The sequence below is a fragment of the Triturus cristatus genome, chromosome 3_2 (genome assembly GCF_964204655.1).
Source record: "Triturus cristatus chromosome 3_2, aTriCri1.1, whole genome shotgun sequence".
Classification (NCBI taxonomy): Eukaryota; Metazoa; Chordata; class Amphibia; order Caudata; family Salamandridae; genus Triturus; species Triturus cristatus.
In genome coordinates, this window is record NC_140584.1 from 1167443258 (window position 1) to 1167465374 (window position 22117).

The following is a 22117-nucleotide window of genomic DNA, read 5'->3' on the forward strand; positions in this document are numbered from 1 at the left end:
CTTTGATGCTTTGCAAGGACGCTGCAACTTGTCGCACCTGGAGCGCCGACGGTTCTTTGGCGCCGAGCGGTTCTGTAGAGGCAGGCGTGGGCTTCTTCGGGGCCACTGGGTCATCGAGTCGAGGAGAGGTAGTAGCCGTCGACGGCGTCGATGATTGGGCCTGAGGTGCTGCTTTCGAAGTGGTGTGCGATGCAGCGGCCATTTTGACCTTCGTGGCCGGAGCCGATTGTTTCGGTGCCGGGTGCCGAGGCGGTACCGATGGCCTTTTTTCGTGTGTCGGCGCCGACGTCGGCTGCTGCGAGTTCGGCACCGATGTCCCGTTTGGTGCGGTCGGCGCCGGGTTTTGCTGGCGTCGAAGGTGTAGTGGGCTTCGATCCGACCAGTGTCACTTTCAGTTTCTGTGGAACCGACACGACTTTTGGTTTCGGTTTCGAGGAAGGGAAACCAGTCGTTTTGGGTACTAATGGCTGTCGCTGAATGTCCGAGGCCGGGCCAGAGGGCGGGGCCGAAGAACTGCGGGATAGGTCTTGGGTAAGGCCCGAAGGCGATCCCTCGACCGGAGCCATAGATTGACGCACTGGGATATCCTCCGTCTGTACGGGTAGGCCTTGCTCGACACCGGAGCTACTTTCTTCGGCCCCTAAGGCCTCATCGTAGTCTCCTACCTCGGTGTCGTCTTCATCCCTGTGAAAGAGTTGTTCTTCGATGTCTTCCGATCCGGAATAGTGTTCGGAAGCGGGGCTGGAGGGTAGGTTCTCCACGCCTTCCACATCTTCGTCCTCGGCGCTGAAGATGTTGGTCGGGGCCGGTACCGCTTGCTGCGCTTCAAGTCTCGCTGCTCGTCGATTCCGGAGAGTCTTTTTGGATCGGAATCGGGTACAGGCCATACATGTGGATTCATCGTGATCCGGTGAAAGGCATTTGTTGCACACCGGGTGGACGTCGACATGGGGATATTTCGCATTGCAAACAGGACACCGCTTGAATGGTGTCCTCGATTCAATCGTCGATGGTGTCGATGGTCGATGCGAAAAAGTTGTTTTTGAAGTTTGTAAACTAACAAGTAACTGTCGATACCGATCGAGAACAGTACAGACGCGAACTAAAGGCCTTTTGGCCTGAAAAAAGTTTTTCCTAACTTGAGTCAAGATAAGCACATCCAAACCCAATGGCGGAAAAAAACAATCTGAGGATGGAGAGGATGCCCATGCGCACTGTGGTCCAGGGGAGGAGTCACCTATCTCAGGATACTTCGAAGACTCTTCCAGGACAACAACGTGCAAACATCCGGACCCAACACTAGGCGGCGATCTATGCACAGATATGAATTCAGCAGCCCACATGCCTCGAACCTTCAACTATAGGTACAGGAATTCTATATTGCAAACAGTGTGCTCTGTCACTCCACTCAAATATGAAAATACTATGATTATATTCTTTCCGGACTTCACGATTAACGTCCAACAGCTGAGGCATTCGTTCCTTGAGGTGAAGGCACTAGGTGGAAAAAAAAAAAATGCAATGTCATTTCCCGTCAAACTCAGGATGGAAGCGGAGGGAAAGACGTTCTTTGGCTCACCGGAGGAAGTCTGGGACTGGCTAGATGGATGGCGACAATCTGGAAACAGATGGTCAAATGCATACCATCAGAAGAATAACAGACGGCGCTAGGAAATACAACATCAAATGGCAGGAGATGCTGAGCAGATATCTTCCGACATGGTTCCACCATAGAAGCATAATGTCCGGACTTGGTGGAACCCGAAGGGACCCAAGAGCTCACACGCCTGGATTAAATGTGCAGAAAGTTGTATAGAAATAATGGTCTTGGCGCCAAGCGTGTCTAATTGGCCCCATCTACTGGGGTATTCAAGAACTGGAAAGAAGACTTTTCCCTTGTCATTAACTAGAGTTGCAGCTCTGGTACACAGATGTCAAAGGGACCTGGGACCCTGTAGAGACCAGTTTTAGAAAGCCGCTACAAGGAAAACACGTTACATATTTTCTTTTGGGGATGAGGGGGGAGAACGATTTGGTTGGGGCATGTCCTCCTGTGGTTAGCCATGAGGGATGGGTTACATAGGCACTCTGCAATTTTGGGGGGATGGGCAGTTTTGAGTCCACGCTGCAGTGAGTGGGTGAGGGATAGTATGGCGGTGTTTTGTAGGCTACGTAGGTTTATGACAGCGCTATTGACTAAGGACATGTGTGCTGCATTTTCAGACGATACTGGTGAACCCAAGGGAATAGGACACGCCTCCCCCCGCTGTTCTGCACAATTCCAAGTTAACACCAGGTTACTTACCTGGAACAACCTCTCCCACATTGAGATGCTGCGACAGTCGATGTACAAGATAAGATGAAACCCACCCAGGTCTCCCGTAGTTTTAAAAAACCCTTTCTTGGAATGCAAACGGTTTGGAGGATAAAATTGAAAGCGGGGTAGTACTACAACACCTGACACGCCACTAGCCCGAAAAAAACCTGTCTGCAAGAACCCCATCTACAGGGAACTACTTATTGTACGCTTAATAGATGGGGTTACAAACTAGCAGCACATGTTGGCTACACTATGGAGAGAGAGGTTGGCATACTCCTGCACAAATCCTTTCCATTTACTATGCATGATGTTGCGCGCGATTCTCACAGAATCTTTGTGGTACTATCAGGACACTGTGTAGACAGATTTTTCCACATACTATCTCTATGTTCGCCCAAGGCTTCATACTGCAACATTCAGGGACTTTGGCTCACTCATTGTTTCTTAGCCACAGAGAGCTGCTAATATGGGGTGACTGCAATGAGGCTCTCTGTGGGTAGACCGGTTGCCGGCACGGCAGGGATTATATTCTGATATGGTCTTGCTAGAATGTCAGCAATGGGACTGGCGGATGCGCAATCCACCAACCCCTCAATATACTTTTCACTCTGGTGCATTAGGCAGTCTGTCATGTATTGACTACATGTTTGGTCTCGCAGGACAACTAGCGACATTCAGTGAGGTGTACCACCTTCTGTGGGGAATCTGTTTATTCCCTGCTCAGTGCAGTTTATGGTAGAAGATCAAGGCCCAAGGGTAATACAATGCCACTTAACTATATGGTAGGAATGCCCAGTGGTTCAAGACTACTAGGGAGCAGTCATAACATGTATGATGTCGTTATGTGGGACAAAAACAGAGCCGAGCCTCAGTGGTGCCTACTGAACATTTGGGAAACTGACCTAACGTCCGGGGAGTGAATATGGGTTTCATTGGGCCTTATGGTGGCTAAAGAAAACATAGCAAAAAGATGGAGGGCAACTTTAGAACCTACAATGAGTGAATGGAAAATATGAACTGGTGTATGCAGGCGGACAGGGTGGTGTAGGTGAACTTGGGGGCTGTCCAAGAAAGTGGTGCAAAATTTGGGGAAGCTGGAACGAGAGAAGGGGTATGCTCAGTTTGCCTTTCAAGGAGAACCCCAGATGATAGAAGATTAAGGGTGTAGGGCTCTATGTATGCCATTGGGTCTTAAAGACAGGAAGATACAGATGTGGAATCAAAATGTAAATTGATTGTCCTGACACTTGTAATGTCATGTGCTTCACGACGGGTTGTCAAATATGCTGAATATCGCAGTTATGATTACAATAAAAAGATTTATAAGAGAAAAAAAATAGTGATATATAATGGACACTTCGAGCAGGGGATCCACAGCAATTTTAGAAAATTTTACTTTGTACTTTATTTTAATGCCGAGAACTTCGCAAAAAGGTGAGTTTTTAACTAAAAATGCTTTTCAGTTTGAAAAATCAGTACTTCTAAATATTTCAGCAAAGTTCAATGCAATCCTGGGGGGAAAAAAGTTTTGAGGTTAATCAGGTACCAACACAACTTACAGTTGCGGTCTTCGTGACCAAGGGTCAGCAATGAGCAAGGGTCAGGTAAGTACCAACACTGCACCACCAGCGTCGGCCCGGGTGCAGAGGTAAAAAAAATCAGAGTGCCACGCTGATTTAGGTGGAATGGTTGCGGGGGCCAAGCTTTGGGTGTTAGGACCAGCAGGGAAGGGGGGGGGGGGGGGGGGGGGGAAGAGGGTTTGCACAAAGTAGCATCAAGCATCCAGCAGCAGCACAGGGGCGGCAGTAAGCAAACACCGTGTCAGGCGGCCAATGAAATCCTATGGAGTTTATTCTTTTTGGAAAGAGGCTGCAGACGTCGAACCCAAGGGTCCAGGGAGAACACCAGCAGCACAGGTAAGTTGAGGTGTCGGTCACATGGGCAACGCTGCTTGAGCACACCAATGCCTGGGGGTTGCGGTGCAGAGGTGCCTTTAGACATCAGAATTTTACTGGGCCGGTTGCGGTGATTGGGACTCTTCAGATTCATTCTGCAGGCACAGTCATGGGGGTCAGCTAGAGGTCAGCCAATGCAGGATTCAAAGTCCTCGACGCTGGAGAGATATCACTGGGCAGTTGGGCCACTCAGACTCAGGCCGTAGGTGTCAATGCAGAGTGGTCACGAGTTGTGGATCCGTCCGGATCCGGAGTCTTTGTTGTTGGTGTCTTGACAGGTCCGCTGTCCACGGGAGATTGGAGTCTTTGTTGAAGGCAGCAGTCCTCCCAGGGGATTCAAAGGTCGCTGGCAGCAAGACAAGTCTCCGGCCAGTAAGGCTGGGACCAAGGGAGTTTACGTCTTCAGGCTTCTTCTGCAGGGGTGTATTTTCTTCATAGGTCATCACAGATCTGGCTTTAGGGTCTAGGGGAGTCACCTAAATAATAGATTTAGGGGAGTTTTAGCAGAGTAACAGGTAGGGCCAATGGGCACTTAACTTGGGGTGACTGCACACTATATTATGCCACCCACCTGTGGGAGGGGGGTATAGACCTAGCCCTGAAGGGGTCTCACCATCTTCAAATTGGCAGGGACTGAAAAAGTATTCCACCTCACCTCCCCCACCTTGGGGTTGGAGTTGGCAGAGGTAGGCACACCTATTTTTCCAAGTTTTCTTGACGGTTTTCCAGCCCAAAGTGGGAGTGTAAACCAGGGGCTGCCATCTGCTGCTAGCAACAAAGGCGGAGGGTGGTGCAATACAAAGGTAGCAGGCCTTTGAAGCTTCCCAGTATGAACACTGGCACATCCTAAAGGAGGTGTGACGCCTGCCCAGGATGTGCATGGTTTCTGGTCCCAGAGAGCAGGGGCTCTCTATCTAGTGGTCCAGAAACATGTCCTGTGGTGGCTGGCTGCCTACAGTCGGCCAGAGACCACACCAGGGTTGCTAAGCTCTCAGCGGGCAACTCTGAGGTGCCCTCTAGGTCCATGGTACAAGAAATCAAAAACACTAGCATCAGTGTGGATTTACTGAAAAGTTTGGTACCAAATACTCCTGTGTTCAGTGACAACATCATGATGCTCTGGAAATTATGTTGTCCAGTTTAAAGCCCATGTTCTCTCTAGGGCTTCCCGGGCACTTACAATATTAAGGAATGGACCCCAATATTGTTGGGGCATATCTGCTCTTGCAGATATGCCTTCACCTGAGGTATAGTACATCCTGCCTTAGGGCTGTGAGGCCTGCATGAGGGGTGCCTAACCTATGCCTCCAGGCAGGTGCTGGTTGGCATAGCACCACGCCGACAGTAGTTTTCTCCCTCACAGGGATATGCAAGCTGCAAGACCAGTGGCATGGTCCCAGAGGACCCTCTTCAGCTAAAAGGCCCTAGGTACTATTTACTAGGGACTTACAGGGGGTAGAAGTAACAAATGGGGATTTGTTTTTAGGAAGCAGCACTGGCACAGGGGACCTGGTTGGCAGGGACCCTGTGCACTACAATTGAAACTACATCTGAACTAAGCAAAAGGTCAGGAGCTAACCATGCAAAGGCGGATATATAGATACACACACACACACACATACATACACGTATTATATATGTATTTGCATACAAAAATGTATTATCTGGAATAAGGCATTAATGGTGGCACTGGGACAAAGTTGATAAATTACAGTACAACCACATACAACCAATTTAAAAAACGTAATACTTACATTTTGCAGCTGATTGAATGCTGCACCTCAAACTCAAAGTTGCAGATAACTGGACAGGAAAAAACCCGGGAGGCAGAACAATCTTCAGAGGTGCGACCTGCTGCATTCTCATCACCAGATGACGGCTCATACTTCCATGTTTTGTTTAATTTCTCCATGTCTTCCTTCAGCTGATCGAGGCATTGGTTTAAAAACTCATGTGCATCCTGAGAAAAGCAAAGCATTTTGTGAATTCATGACAAATGCTCATTAATAAGACCTGCTTAAGATGAGGCCCGATTCCTTTATCAAATGTTCAACCTTTTACCTACAAAAGATAATGCTTACCTGACCTTTAACCTGGAGAGGAAGAGTTTTATGCGCCAGGTGAATTTATTACCACAACAATGTTAAACATTCTTTAAAAAGCTTAACTGATTCTGCTACATTATTAGACTTTCCTTGTTAAACAAAAAGATTAGCAAATTTTGGAAACATTCGGTACACAAGACAAAACCGCCATTTGGGACTGTAGATACAATCAGCCTAATAAACGGACTTTCAGCTAATATCCCAGTGACAACATTCTTAGGCTTTTTGTATAACCTTAATTGAAAACCGAAATTACTCTCGTGTTCTTCTTTTCCATTACTGCCCAGCTCCAGATATACAGTGCCGAAAGACCATGCCAATCATTAGTTCCAGCTTGCCCATTTTATTTACTGGAGAAGGATCTCACCAGTTTGCACAACGTAAAATAGTCACCATCACTTAAACATATAGGCTTGCTGAACTCCTCAATTTTTCCTTAGAGCAGTCAGTCTTGCATCCTCACAATGCTCAAACCCATCTTCATTTTTTTTGCTCTGTCAGAGCTGCACATTTTAACAGCAGCATGCTCTTTACAATAGTGTCTCATGCCGCTGAATTGCCCATCTGTTGGACAGCACGCATTAACTATTTCTAGAGCACCTGTATGTTCTTAACACTGTAGAGCGAAGATCATCACATAGCGAAATGAAGACAGGTAAATAAAAAAATAAAAATCGAAATTGTCAAAAAGCCAAGTTTTAATTTGTTTTCAGAAAGCATATGTAAAGTCAAAGCAACACCTCTAGAGAGGGGACGTGGCATTCTTGGCCATAGCAAATGAGAAAGCTCCGTCACCAAAAGAAAGAAAGAGCAACTAATGGACTTTTTGCAGACCATGAACTGAGGAGAGGAAATCCGTTTGAGTAACAAATAGCCGAAATTTCATGCCCATGAAGGAAGGGCAGGTGTTCTAAACTGTGCGGTCTACCACAACCAAGGTTTTGTACAGTGCTCTTGACGTGATTGGCATCCATTGTAGAGATCTTAAAATGCGAGAATGCAATTTGGCCGAAGAATTCTGCAGCAATTGTAACCATTCAAGAACCTGGACTGGTAGGACTAGACATTCTACTGCCGTAGTCAAGCAGATATTGCACTAGAACATTAACTAAGGGAATAGGATGTTGTGAATGATCATTTTGTTCAACAAATTTAATTTGCCACAAACTGGCACTAGCAACGTTCGATATCCGTTACTCCAAAGAAAGGGCTGTATCAATATAGATATCTAGATTGCAGAAACTTTGGCAGGAGGCTAAAGGGTGACCCATGACATAGCGAAGTGGAGGGATCCCATTTATCAATTTACTAGTAAGTAATGAGCTCTGATTCTAACAGATTATGTTTTAAGAGTAAGGGGTCATCTACCAGCGCAAGTAGTTAACAGTTCAATCAGTGCATTTTGACGTGAAGGCAAATGCGAAGTGATGTTCTGCTTGGTGATGTTTTGCTTGGTGGAGGGTGATCATCAACTGACAAGCGTGCATGTAGAACTGTACTCCTTTGGTATGCAGATTGCAAGCAAGAGGCAACCTAAAGATGTTCGAGAGGGTACAGTACAGATCCTTATGGAACAATGCAGTTGATGCATTACACATCTGATAAGAATGGTGGAAGAAACATGGTTTGAAACGGATTGGTCAAAAAATGAAAGCCATATGAGGGCCAGTTTTTTTTTTAGTGCAATGTCCTTCAGAGTAGCAAGAAGAAAAAAAAAACATTGAGTGTCGAAGACTGCAAATAGTTCTAAAGGGACCAGGGCTCCGACACAAGTCATCAAGCATCTTGCACAGGTAATCCAATACTGAGCTGACTAGTACAGTACTGTGGCTCAGTGTGATATATCAATCCTGAAAGGGGTGTAAAGATGCTTACTTGAAGTTCACTTGCGAATACAGCAAGACCAATTTACCATTCTTGGATATTATGATTTCTCCTTTAGCAGGAGGCTTGAGCAGGAGGCTTGAGCAGTGAGCTCTTTAAGAAACCCATGGCTAAGAACTCCCTTTTGGCCTACGACAGTTTCCATCCACAAGCTCTGAAAGCAAATTTACCCTTCGGGCAATTTTTGCGAGTCAAAAGGAATTGTTCTACTATGGCTAAATACAAAGAGCATGCCGGTAACCTGTCGGTCCAACTTGAAACCAGGCGGTATCCTAAAAGACTCATTAAGCACTCCATGAAACGTGCAGCCAATAACAATAGGGCTGCACTATTAGAGCCTACTGTTTTCAGAAAATCTTCTGAGAGGATTAATTGTGTCAACACGTTTTGCAGCTTTTCACACAAGATTAAGAAAAGCATTTTGTCAAATTGGAAGATCCTTAATATCAATGAGACCACTACCCCATCCACTTTTCGCTTTTAAGCGAAGTTCTAACAAAGGATTGGTTAGTACACACCCGTCCACGAAGCAAAAGAGGAGACACAGGGCACCCTATGGGATTTACCCCCGGTGCAAGGTCATTTTCCTTGCGGCTCTTGTTCAGTCTGCTCTCAAACGACTCATACCTCTGAAGTTGAAATTGGTTCCTCCAGGCCTTGGTTACTTTTGACTCACACTAATTGTAACAGTGAGAATTTGATTTACATGATCACATGCCCTTGTTCCCTCCGTTATGTAGGGATGACCACACGTAGGGTCAAGACCCGCATCTTGGAGCACAAGAGCACGATTAGATGTAAAAAAAAAAAAAAAAAAAAAAAGCGCAACAAGGTTGACCAATCATTTCCTGACGGTCCAACATGGCCCACAAGACTTTCATTAGTTAGTTTTAGAGAATCCCTTTATCCCCAGACATATTGTCGATGTATCCTCCTTTCTATTCAGGCGTGAACAGTGGTGGGTACATAAACTTAAGACAGACCTGGTGGGTTTGAATGACTATTCCATGGGTTTCTTTATGATCCACCTCCTCAAGATGTATGGTTGCGGTCCATGGGATGGACTCTCTCTATATTTGGGACAATAGCCTATTGCTTGATTAGGCGACAACCTACCTCTGAGGGGTATGTGTGTTTGCTGTACTCTGAGATTGTCTTAATCATATGACAGAACCATGCTGTTTGTGAGGCCGTTGATCTTGATCTCGAAAAGACAATTGGTGCTCTATTCATCTTCATCGTTGCACTTCCCCCTGTCTATGTATTTATTTATCCCTTTCAGCATTTTTTCTGCCAGAATTGATACATCTTGATTTGTGCATGCACGTTAGGTTGGTGCGTTGTCCAACCATTGCGGTGTATGCACGGGTTTGGTCACACTTTGGCAAATGGTGATTTGAGTTGCTTTTTTCCTTTTGCCTAGGGGGACCACGGGGTACAATGGTTTGCTTTGTGTAGCCCCTACGCTGTCTTTTTGCCGATACGTGACATGTGATCGCGTTTTCCATCTGTGCATGCGCTGTGCCTAAACTTGTGTTCTGTGCATTTTAGCGCATGCGCGACTGGGAGGTGTCACCGTCGCGATGCATGCGCGTTAACACTGATCTGCAATACGACACACCGGTTCCCGATGAACGGGACCTTTTCTGGTATATATGCACTAGTAATCCAGGGACACTCCCCTCCGGTTAAAGGTTCATTTACAGCCCGGAGTACAGACGGAGAGGTGAGTGTCCCCATAGTGAGGTTCTGTTTGTCTAGTTGCTGAGAAGCCGTTTGATGCAGACGTTGGGCAACGGGGCCTCAGGCTTTTTTTGTGTTGGAGAGTTTGTAATGAGGTTACCAGTCTTTACGGTGGGCGAGATCTCTTTGAATGCTTGTTTTTCATACACACGCGCTGAGGTTGTAAGGTTGTTTGAAGCAATTTGTGAAACATCCTTAACCTTTCTTGCATGTGGCCACTATATACAAATACCTAGAGTGTTTGTCATTGTTAGGAATTGGGTATTCCATTGAGACTAATATCTATCTCGAGTCAATATTCATGTATATTCATTGTTGTTCTCTGCCTACACATAGACACGTAATGCCACCAGTTGGATTTACCGTGTTTTTACTGTTGCATTTGTGTTTCTCTCCCTCGTTTTTACACTACCCACCACATTAGGTCCACAATAGGAAGAATGTTTTTCCAAGACCGTCATGTAGGTTGATTCAATAATGGTTTTCACTTCGTTTTTTCTAGAGCGGTGCCCCATCCTGAGCTGCTGCCAGGTTGAGGTGAAATGGTTACCCAGCGGAATGCAGGTAAGCCTTGTTTCCAATTTGTAGGAGTACTTTCAGTGTTTAGACCATTCGCATTTGATGACAGAATTAGAGATGATTTAGATATGATGCTGTGCATGGTTTATCTTCTCCAATGTAGGTAATGTTTTTTAGAAGAACAGACCGACTGCTTCAAGTTCCTGTTCACGTATCCTTTTCAGTTATCACTTACACAGCAGCACCATTAATAGGTCCTGATGAAAGCTTTGACCACCATGGGGCGTTAGGCTGAAAAATGTCGACCACTATTTTCCACCTCACCAAAGCAGTTTAAATTTATACTGCTGGTGCACTGTTTCTTAATCCTAGTAGGGATGTATTAGAATTAAGTTTCCGATTTACATTCTCTAATTAGTTTTAATTGCAATTCCTGCAAATTTTGTTATTTTTTGTGCTGCGTCCATCCTCACATGCACCAGGGTCATCATTTGCGGATTTAGTTTACTCCACTTATACTTAAAGAAAAAAACATCCCTGGGCTCCTTCCTCGTAGAGAGGAGGTTGTAGCCCCCGGAGGAACTAGGTTTTTCCTCTGGGAGGAGATTCCCAAATGATGAAGCATGTCACCTATGGTGAGTGAGGGAATCCGTCCTTCAAAGGGATATGCCCACAGTTTTATGCAGTGAGGTGTAGTCATTGGTTTATATCGGTTAGGTTGTTACAATTTGAATAGTACCTGCATACATACTTTAATAGTTTGTTCATTGACCAAGATTTCATACTGTTTTTTGATATATATTTTGGGGAATAAATCTTGTTGTGGTCATTAAATTTTCCCTCAGACCCCCCGTTTTGAACTGTATTGTTTGTTGGTATGCATCCAAAATGGCCACTAAACAACTGGTACTAGCATGCGCTTGTTAACTCACACAAACAACCTATCTACTGACGCATAGCCAGACACCGGCATGCACGCAGACCAAACGAAGCCACAGAAAAACTGCGTGGACAACAGACAATATCCTTCCAAAATAAAAAAAGCGCACTTACATGCTTCCACACATACATCCACGAACCAACACACCAATCAACCCCACTAAGGTAGGCACACATACATTAACAGAGGGAGACGCTTACCCTCCCATTAAGGCACAAAGACAGTCACTGGAATGCTTTGGGGCATTGAAAAGGGGGCACACTGGGGTACAGGAATCTCAAAAATAAGGTGCAAATGAGGTTAGCTATAAAAGGAATTTAAACTCTTTCACACTACGTAAGGGCACATGGCTTTTTCAAGGTAAATTGAGTTTAAGATTAGTAGGTCAAATCGTAGAGACTACAAATTATTTCCATGCTCGCATTTGAAAGTGGACAGTGCCACGCCTTTAGTGAAGCTGTGCCACTGTCCTGCTAAAGTCACCCACTGCACAACAAACATTCCTCTTCAGCTAACGCCTTCTTCAGTTACAAGAGGCAAGCATATTATATCAGAAATCCTTTAATGCCTAAACAATACTCCAAATGACCAACTCCTTAAGACACAACATTGCTATCAGACCATACCAGCCCATGAATTCTAGGTTAACCATGCATCACAGAACATTGAAAACTGATGAGCAAGGATCAAATATAGAAAAGGAAAGACTAATGAAAAATATTCCCCTGACCACACAATCCAGACTTGGCAAGCAAGTTTAGAACTTACATTTTGCATGTAACCTGAAAACCGTTCAGCTGTGGCAGAAATTGCTCCCTTCACTTTCTTGAGTAAATCTTTTTTTAGTTCAGAGCTGCAAATGTCCTTCTTTAACAGCAGAAATGCAAATCGTCTAAGGAAAGAAAACTACCGTAAGTACATGTTACACATGGGAAGGCAACTTAATCAGATTACTTTTTACAAAAAGAGTATAAGGGCAAGCCTCGGTTTAAGATCAATGGTTTGGATACAATATTTAATAGGGTTACACCAAACTACCTGTAACTTCATGATCCAACACCAAAACAGTGCTGAGGTGTTCAAATCATGATTGCATTGTCATTAGCTACAGGGTATAATTCTGTTTGATCATATACGTCGATAAAGGAAGTTCTGTAGTGTCTTAATTAGGCTTTAATATTAAAGATCATAATCAACCCTAGAGGAAAAAGTTTGCAGCTGCTGTACTTGCAAAGTAATGTCAGGATCATTAGGATGCCAGGGAGCAGACAGGAGGAACAGTCAATTTTCCTTGAAATTACTATCCAATATAAAGTTCTGTAAAGCCACACTTGGATGGCCAGCATATATTCAATCAGGTACTTGTGAAGCGCGCTACTCACCCGTGAGGGTCTCAAGGAGCTATTAGCCAATTTGATGACCTAGAATGGATGCAACAGACGTATACTAACCTCCACAACCACTTATTAGAAACAAACGGTTGAAAGACAATGGGGCTCCTCTTCATACATTATCCTAGCATTCAACAAAAAAACCTACACATGATTCATATAAACAGTATTACTCTTGATGCATTATGGAAACAGCACAGTAATTGCAAGCAGCAACTTCAGGAGAAAGCTTTTTAAAAAATAAATAGTAGTAACATTTTTCAGAAATGACCACTATAATCACAGGAAACTGCACACTAAAAACACAAATGCATCCCTAGCCTTTAGAAGAATGGCTCTGGTAAGGTTCCCAGATCCAGAATTGCAAAAATAATTGTCACAAGAATAGACCGCAAGTTTGATTACTCAAACCTACACTATAATATTGTGTTCAGGGCATTCAACTTCATTTGGCTAGCTACAGAAAGACAAGACTTCAGGGCCTCGAGTCACAGGCAGCAGGTTGTCTTCTTCGGATCTTCCACAGGTCCAGAAAGTGTTCCGAACAGGGTTCTGTCTAATTTATGCCTAGCACTAGCTAGTGCGTAGGGGTGACTCTGGGTGCTCCATACCCAATTGGGAAAAAATTCAGGGTGCAACCCTATTCACTTTTTCAGAAATTGATGTTTGCCTTACTGGAACAAGTCCCATAGTGCCACACACTTTCATAACGCGAGATGGGTGTAGAGATACGGGTTCCACCAATTTAGTTCACTCAGATGTTTTGATCACCCAGTTTTTCGACCTTTACTGCAGGGGAGTCTCACTACTCACCTCACCCAACGTAATCACCTGGTAACTGAACTGTGCAGGTTTACTGCCAGTGTCTGCCTTTAAAGATAACGCTGCTAGGGTAAAGGGCACTGGGCTGGTTACACATGACCATATGTACACGTGCCCGAGCTGCGTATCTGGGACTACCATTGTGAGCATCTCATTAATTGCGCACAGGCAGCACGGAGCAGAAGGAATTCTGCAGGATTAATGTTGACCTGGGGTAGGTCTTATAATATTAGTGGGCACTCCTAGGTAGGTCAGTACTGTTTACTGGACCATCTGCATTGTCGCTGTACTTTTAACATAGGGGAAACCTGCCTTAAATTGCAGTTTGGCTCAACTTAGGCCTACACAGTCCAATGAGATGTCAAACTGGGGTGAAACATGCACACCAAGTTTGACTATGCAAGTCTCAAGAACATGCATGTACACCTTATGGGTCATCCAGATAGGTCTTATTTCACTGGCTCTTCACAATCAGATTCCAGGCGGTTTGTTCCTCTACTGTGGATCAGAGTAATTAACATGGCCCAGCAGAGTGACAAAGACCTCCCCACACAAAAGGAGTAATTTTCAGAGCTTCACTCTGCTTCTGAAGGAGGGATCATGAGGAAAACCTGCATCTGTTAATATGCGTTCACTGTACCAGGGTTTGGACAGTCTAGGCCCAATGAACAAAAGCCCAGACATTTGAGCAAACATAGGGTCCTCTGAAGTTTTAACAGGAAAATCCCTGGCAGTGATAGAGGGGGATGCTGAGGCCCTCAAAGAGCTGTGCACTTTACATTGTGGGACAATCTAATATACAATGTCCAATAACAAGAGGATTGTGACCAGGATGGAGGGGTGTTGTGGAATCCTTGGTTTAGCCAGGAGTGGCTAGCATCCATACCTTTTACACCCACTTGTAAACTACTGCACAAGGAAGAGATAGACACTGGACAGCGGTAACAGCATGGACAGCTGGAGCAACATGCCTCTTGATGTCCTGATAAACTAAGGACCGTCTGCAGCGGACTTAAGGTTTAGTGTGTTTCTCCAGGGCCAGTGCAGGCACCCTACCCCGTTTTTGAATGCCCCCGAGGGCATCTCCTTTCCCATTCCTGGGCCCCGACATGAAGAGAAAGGGGTAGCAACGTTGGGCAGCCTACCCCTCCATACACCCCCAAATCGCAACAGTGACAGTGTTTCCTTGAGGAGCAGTTTATGAAGGAACTACGGTCCCTTATGACTGTAGAAAAGCAAAATATATCAATATATAAATTCAGTGAAAAAACCATAGGTTTCACACATGTTATAGTTAGCTGGAAATTTTACTGATAAAAAACCAATGAAATTCCCCCGTTATAGTTAGTGCAGGCAACTATAACTCACGCGACCGCAATCCTCTGCTGATGACATGTGTCTTTATGAAAAAAAAATATTTGTAATATATGTATAGCTAAAATTTAATGGAAGAAGACATGGGCTAATAAGTGTCTAAATACAGTATTAGCATCAGCAGAAGATTGTGGTCGCGTGAGTTATAGTTGCCTGCACCAACTATAACGGGGGAATTTCATTGGTTTTTTTATCAGTAAAATTTCCAGCTAACTATAACATGTGTGAAACCTATGGTTTTTTCAATGCTAATTCCTAACTATAACGTGTGTGAAACCTACGGTTTTTTCAGTGAATTTGCACGTTTTTTTAAATGCTAAGTTACTTTACTCCATTCGTGGCGTGCGCGCCCACTTAACGCAGTTCGTTCCGTGCGCGCACGGTGCGCTTCGTGCACCGTGCGCGCACAGTGAGCACGCAGTGCGCTTCGCGCACCCACTTTACGCAGTTAGTGCCGTGCACGCACGGTGGGCACGTGGTGCGCTACGCGCACCGCATGCCCACGTTACGCTAGATGGGCCATGTACGCACGATGCGCTTCGCGCACCGTGCGCACATGGAGGACATATGATGCGCTTCGTTGTGAAAGGTAATATTTTAATTTTTCACAGAAGTTATATGCCATGCACATATGGTGCCCTTTCGGGCACAAATGAAACATGGGGTGGGGAGAGTATGGATAATTTTTTTTTTTTTTAATTAATTTTTACCGTACGCGTACGGTAAGCGTAATCGGCGAAATTATCGAAAAAATTAAAATTCCGTTTTTGGCCTTGGGGGGGGGGGGGGGGTCTTTGAGGATTCCCTCAATATGGCTGGGTGCTTAGGAGCTGTCTAAACAGCCCCTTTACATGTTTTTGGCCTTTGTTTTTTAACCCCCTTTCAGACTGCTAGAGAGAAAATGGCGGCCGCCGCTTCCTGGTTTCGACCGATTCGAATGTTTACTAAGATCTAACAGCCAATCAGAATCGCGCTCGCGCACGGCGGCGTGCGGTAAGCGCACCGTAAGCTGGCTCAGATATATATTGATTTAAAGGCTATTTTCTCAGAATCTACTGAACAGATTTACACCAAACCTACAAAAGGCACTTCCTTGACCTGTAGACTACCTCACTGCCAAATTTCAAGGAACTCTGTTCAGCCGTTCGGGCTGTAGCTGTGTCTAAAGGTCCTATGGAAAAATGCATGGGAAAAACGCGTTTTGGGACCCCCCTTTTATCTCAGCCCACGCTTGACGAATCCCCCCGAGACTTTCAGGGTAGGAGCGTAGCGTAGCGCCCCATTAGTTTTGAAAATTTCGCGAGGATTCGTCGACCGGCGCCAAAGTTATTCCAAATAGAATGTTGCGGTTTTCCTATGGAAACAGGGTCCTAACTATAACTACCTACTGGTGACCGCCAGTAGGTAAAATTATATATATATATATATATATATATATATATATATATATATATATATATATATATATATATACACATACATACACACACACATATGCACATAAACACACCTATGTATGCTATCCAAAAAAAACAACAATCAAATATTTATTAATGTGAAAAGAAAGACATTGCAGTGGGAAGACTAACAGAAAAACATAATGTAAAGCTTTCAACCTCTGGAACATAAATGTGAACACAAAACGCAATGGCTAAGTCACAAAATGTTAGTACCAATGCTTATGTGTAGGCATGAACAATAATATTTTAGTCTAAGTACCATAGTCTAAGACATTGATTCCTATTGAATTATTCGAATAATCATCAGGACATACAAAGTAGTAGGGGTATGGTATATGTAACCCGATGCCAGCTGAAGGAAGGGGAAAGAAAACAAGAAGATAAACGGACACAGATGGGAAATTAGGGAAAAAATTAAAAATTAGTGGCCGCAAAATGAAGCTAGGAAGATTCGACCATCTGTCCGAACAGGGAAAGGGCTGTATGCATGAACACATTTTCCCATAGACACAGAATGGGCACAACCCTTTGATGCATCTGGTCCCAAGTGTGTTACGTGTATGATCCCTACCATGCGTCCGACTCAGATTTCATAAAACAAACCAAAAATAATTACCCTGGGGAAATACTGGGGAGGGGGCATAATATCCACTAGAGAGTAGGAAGAGGGAGAGTAATGCCTGAATAGAAAAATAATTAAAAACTGGGAAATTGTTAAATTACCAGGGAAAGCGACAAGAGTGAGCGGTATGTAAGCAAAGGATGAGATGGTGAGGGGCAGGGATATTACAATCACAACGGAGGCATGTGGCAAGGAGGTTACCATTACATGTGTAACAGGAGCGACTAACCGTAACTGGAGAGGATAGTCATCCTGCATTGAGAATGACAGCGCAGTAAATGCCGAATCGGGGCACAATAAGACCATAGGGCTGGGAAAGAAAGGGGGCTACCTCTGGTAGAAGTGGTCCAGAACTCCACAGTCGAAGACCCTGCTAATTAAATGAAGGACTTTGGAGAAGGACGTCAAGGGATAATTGCTTAATGTTTGTTAAAACCAAGAGTTTACCTTGAAAAGCAAAAATAGTCGATCGCCACAGGAAAAAGAATGCAAAGAATAGAGGGGCGTGGCCTGCAGCCGGCAAAGATACCGGCCACACACTGAGCGAGCTGCGGTAGCCTACAGATTTTAGCCCCGATAAATCCAACATCAGTGGAAGTGGGACTTGGGGAGTAGATGCAGAGGGCTTTGAATGGATGTAAAGGGTGGAGAACAGATATAGTGGATATAAAGAGTGGACAAGGGATGTAATATTGAAAGTGCTTGTGAAGATTACATATGGAGGGTGAAAAGTTTAGAGAGCAGATATTCAGCATTGAGAGCACAAGAGGGAACAAGGTGAAGCAGATAACTAGGGTAAAAGCAGCTAAACAGCATGATCAGAGGGGTAAGAGAGTGGATGTGCAGTGTAGAGAGGATGTGAACCACTGAGTGCGGATGTACAGGGTAGAACCGGCACTGAATTTGTTGTATGGGGTATGGAGAACACAGAGTGGGTGTGGACAATAGAGAGTGAAAGTGGAGAGAGGATATACAGGGTGGAGTGGATATGCAGGGTCGAGAGTGGATTTGCAGGGTGGAGTGGATAGCCTAGAGTGCATCCTGCGGATGGAAAGCAGACAAAGGGTGTAAAATTCAAGTGAAAGTCATGGAATGTATGTATATTTTGGAGTGTATGTAGAGGATATATGTACAGGGTGGAGAGAGAATGCACACAGTTGACAGCAAATGTGAACAGTGTAGTGCATATGTTATGGCTTAAGAGCAAATTACCGTATGGACTGTGCTCTTGGAGTGTAAATGTGTTGGGTGGTGCACACATGGAGTGTAAAAGTAGATTTGGTAGGCGGTGAATGTATATGGAGGCTGGAGAGCCTTTTCAGAAGGCAGATATAGAGGGTTAACAAAGAATGTAGAGGGCAAAGTGGATGCAGCATATAGACCGCAAGAGGCAGTGTGCAGAGAGAATAGAGCAACTGCAGAGAGTGGATGTGGAAAGCAGAAGTATATGGTATACAGTGCAGGTGGGACAATGGATGCACACTGAAAGGAGCATATGAATGGCACACAGATCACACATGGAAGTACAGGGTGAAATGGATCATCAACGCTGAAAGCAAGTATACAGGGTGGCAACAGACAAGAGAGTGGATACGCAATGGAGACAGAATACGGGCAGGAGAGTGGATACACAGGAATGTGAGAGGAGCTACATCAAGTACAGCGGATATAGTGAAGTGGATTGGAAAACTGATATTGACAGCGGTTGAGGACCGTGGACATACAGGGTGGAGGGTGCTTGTGCAGGGATGAGAACACACTTTGGCAAAGGACAAAAAGAGTATTGCAGAGTGGAGAGGCATGTCGTAGAGGAGTGGCAGAGTGGAGTGATAGTGTTGTGCTATCTTGTAGAGTGCGGAGTTGTGGAATGGCATGGAATGGCATAGATAGAGTAGAGTGAAAAGGTGCAGAGTGGAGTAGCATAGGGTATCGTAGAGCAGTGTTTCCCAAACTGTGGGTTGCAAGCAGATTTTTGGTGAGTTGCCAAAGTCCAGGCAATAAATAGGCTAGGGCTTCTGCTGCTTATTATTTTAACACAACTGCTGTTTACGAACTCCTCTCACTTTGCAGTAAGAGAAAGTAAAGTGAATTATCTGACAATCTGCTGGGGTACATGAAGTGTGAAAGGAAAGCTGGAGGATGTCATTTTAACCCAACACACAACAATATCTAGATATCTGCCAATGAACTGAACACATCCAGCAGTTAGGAAAGTAACCTTCAGCATTTTTTTTGTAATTCTGAAGTGTGATGGAAACAAAACTTTGTTATCAGAACAAATTAAGATGCTTTACTTGGTGACGCACAAATAATAAATATTCACCAATACCCATTTTCCACACACTATCATTTGTGTGCAGTATAGTTTCATCAGTAAAAGGGTATGCCTGTGCTCATTTAATACCATTTAAATGTAAAATGTGCTGTCTGCAAATAACGCGCTACCACATGATGCTTTAGTTGCATTAAAAGAATTACTCGTCTCCTGTCCATTAAAGTTAGGTGGTGCGCTAAAGTTTGTTGTGGACAGTGTAGTAGATTGCTGTTGATGTGGAGTAGAGTGTCATAGAACGGAGAGGCATACAGTGTCAGAGTAGAGTGTCGTGGCGTAGAGCGAGTTCAGTGGAGTGTTGTAGAGTGGAGTGGCGTAGCAGTGTCAGAGTGGAATGGCACAGAGTCCTGCAGAGTGGAGCAGTGTCGTGGAGTAAAGTGAGGTGGAGTGGCATAGAGTGAGTTGCGCAGAGTGGAGTAGAGTGTTGCAGAGTGGAGTGGCATAGAGAGTTATAGAGCAGAGTAGTGTGTCAGAATGAGTGGAGTAAAGTGGTGCAGAGGGAGTTTAACAGTGTCATGGAGTGGAATAGAGTGGAGTGGTGCGTTGTGGAGTGCAGTAGAGTGGTGTAGCATATAGTGAGGTGATTGGAGTGTCAAAGTAGAGAGTTGTGGCAAAAAAAGTAGGAGCGTAGAGTGGAGGGGTATGTCAGAGTGATATGTTGTATAGTGTCAGAGTAGAGTGGCGTGGCATGTCGTGAAGTGAGTGGAGTGGCATGTGGTAGAGGGGCGTGTGGCAGAGGGGGAAGGGCATGGTGTGGTAGAGAGTACAGTGTGGAGTATGCCTGGTTTGGTAGTGCACTGCCTTTACAGTCAACACATTTCCAATTGAAATGACTTACATTTGCTCAGGCATACAGTTTCTCAATTAAAGTATACAGTGCACAAAACAGTGTCAAAGTGTCATCTCCTAGTGTACTGATTTTTTTCTAAATCTTATTTAAATATTAGTTTCCACCACGCTTCAAAGAAATACAAAAAAAGGTGCTTCATTTTTGCTTCCCTTATTCTGATATATTGAGATGTGTGCAGAGGGAAGAGAGCAAGTGAACGGTTGAGAGAAAAACTATAGTGTAAAGAGTGGATAAATAGGGTGGCAATGGCTTGTAGAGGGTGGAGAACACATGTGCAGTATAGAGAAGATGCCCGATGTGGACAACAATGTGCACGGTAGAGTTCGGATTTGGTGAGTGGGATTTGGTGAGTGGAGATGGCGGATAAAAGGTTAGAAAGTGGAATTACACAAGAGTATAGGCAAGGGAGTAGCCAGAAAGTTAAAATACCCCCCACTTTGAACCAAAACTCTTATGAAACCAAGCAAGTCATCGGAAACCTCCCAGAAGGGCTTGCTTTTCTCTTGCATACAAGAATCTATCTATTCATTCTTCCATCCACTCGCAGATAATCATCTTTTTACCTTTAAATTCTGTCTTCCATCCAATATTCGGCCGTTCACCATTCAGACCATCCATCTACATGCAAACCTATTCATCCATCATCAAACCTATCCAAACATATCTATCCTTTCACTCAGTCATCTATCATTTCACTTGTCCATCCCCACTTTCACCCATCGATCCATTCATCCATCCACCCTTCTCATCTATTCTTTCACTCCATCCATCCTCCCTTTCACTCATTTGACTGATCCACCCTTTCACTCAGTGATCCATCCTTTCACTCACCCATCCACTCTTTGACCCATCTATCCTCTCATCCATCCATATATGCTTTCACTCATCCACCCGTCCTTTCACTCATCTGACTACCCTTTAATACAGCCAGCCATCTACCCTCCTTTTCACTTATCCATACATACATCAATCCTGTCATTCATCCATACAATCCCCCTTTCATTTAGCCCATTCATTCATCCACTCAGTCCTTCCATTTACCCTTTCCCTCATCCATCCACCCTCATCATCCATTTTTCGTTTATTCCTCCATCGTTACCTCCATTCTTTCACTCATTCATCCATGCATCTATCCATCCACCTCTTCACTCACACCTATCCATCATCCATTTACCTTTTCACTCATCCATCCATCTTCCCTTTTAACTCATCCAGCAAGCCACTCATCCATTCACTTTGACACATTGATCCACTCATCCATTATTTCTCACTCCACCCATTTCACTTATCCGTCCGTTCACCCTTTCATCCAGCCATCCATATATTCTTACTTTCGCTTATCAATCCATCCTTTCACTGATACACGTCCACCAATACACCCTTTCACTCAGTCCATCCACACATCCACTCACTGTTCCATCCATTTATCTTTTGACTCATCGATACATCCTTTTACTCACCCATCCATCCTCTCCCATCAACCCAGCCTTTCACTCAACCATCCTTGCATTCATCGTTTCACTAATTCATTGATGCATCTATCCATCCCCTTTTCACTCACATCCATGCTTTGACTCCTCGATCAATCCTTTCACTCTCATCCACACTACCTTCATCCATCCTCCCTTTCACTCATCCATCCAGCCACCCTTTCAACCTAGCCATCCATCCAACCTTTCACTCCATCCTTTCACTTACTCATCCATTCTTTCACTCATCCACCCATCCACCCATCCATCCATCCTCACATCCATCCTTTCATAATTTCACCTATCCATGCACCGCTTCACTCACCCACCC

General features: G+C 44.6%; 1 protein-coding gene across 1 annotated transcript in view; it reads right to left on the reverse strand.

Moving 5' to 3' along the window:
* Nucleotides 1-22117, reverse strand: part of USP37 (ubiquitin specific peptidase 37) — a 345091-nt gene that overhangs the window by 203645 nt on the left and 119329 nt on the right. The window contains exons 11-12 of the mRNA XM_085650037.1: nt 12235-12358; nt 6030-6235 (exon numbers count right to left, since the gene is read on the reverse strand). Of these exons, the coding sequence (XP_085506163.1) occupies nt 6030-6235; nt 12235-12358 (330 nt within the window). The remainder of the gene's footprint in view (nt 1-6029; nt 6236-12234; nt 12359-22117) is intronic.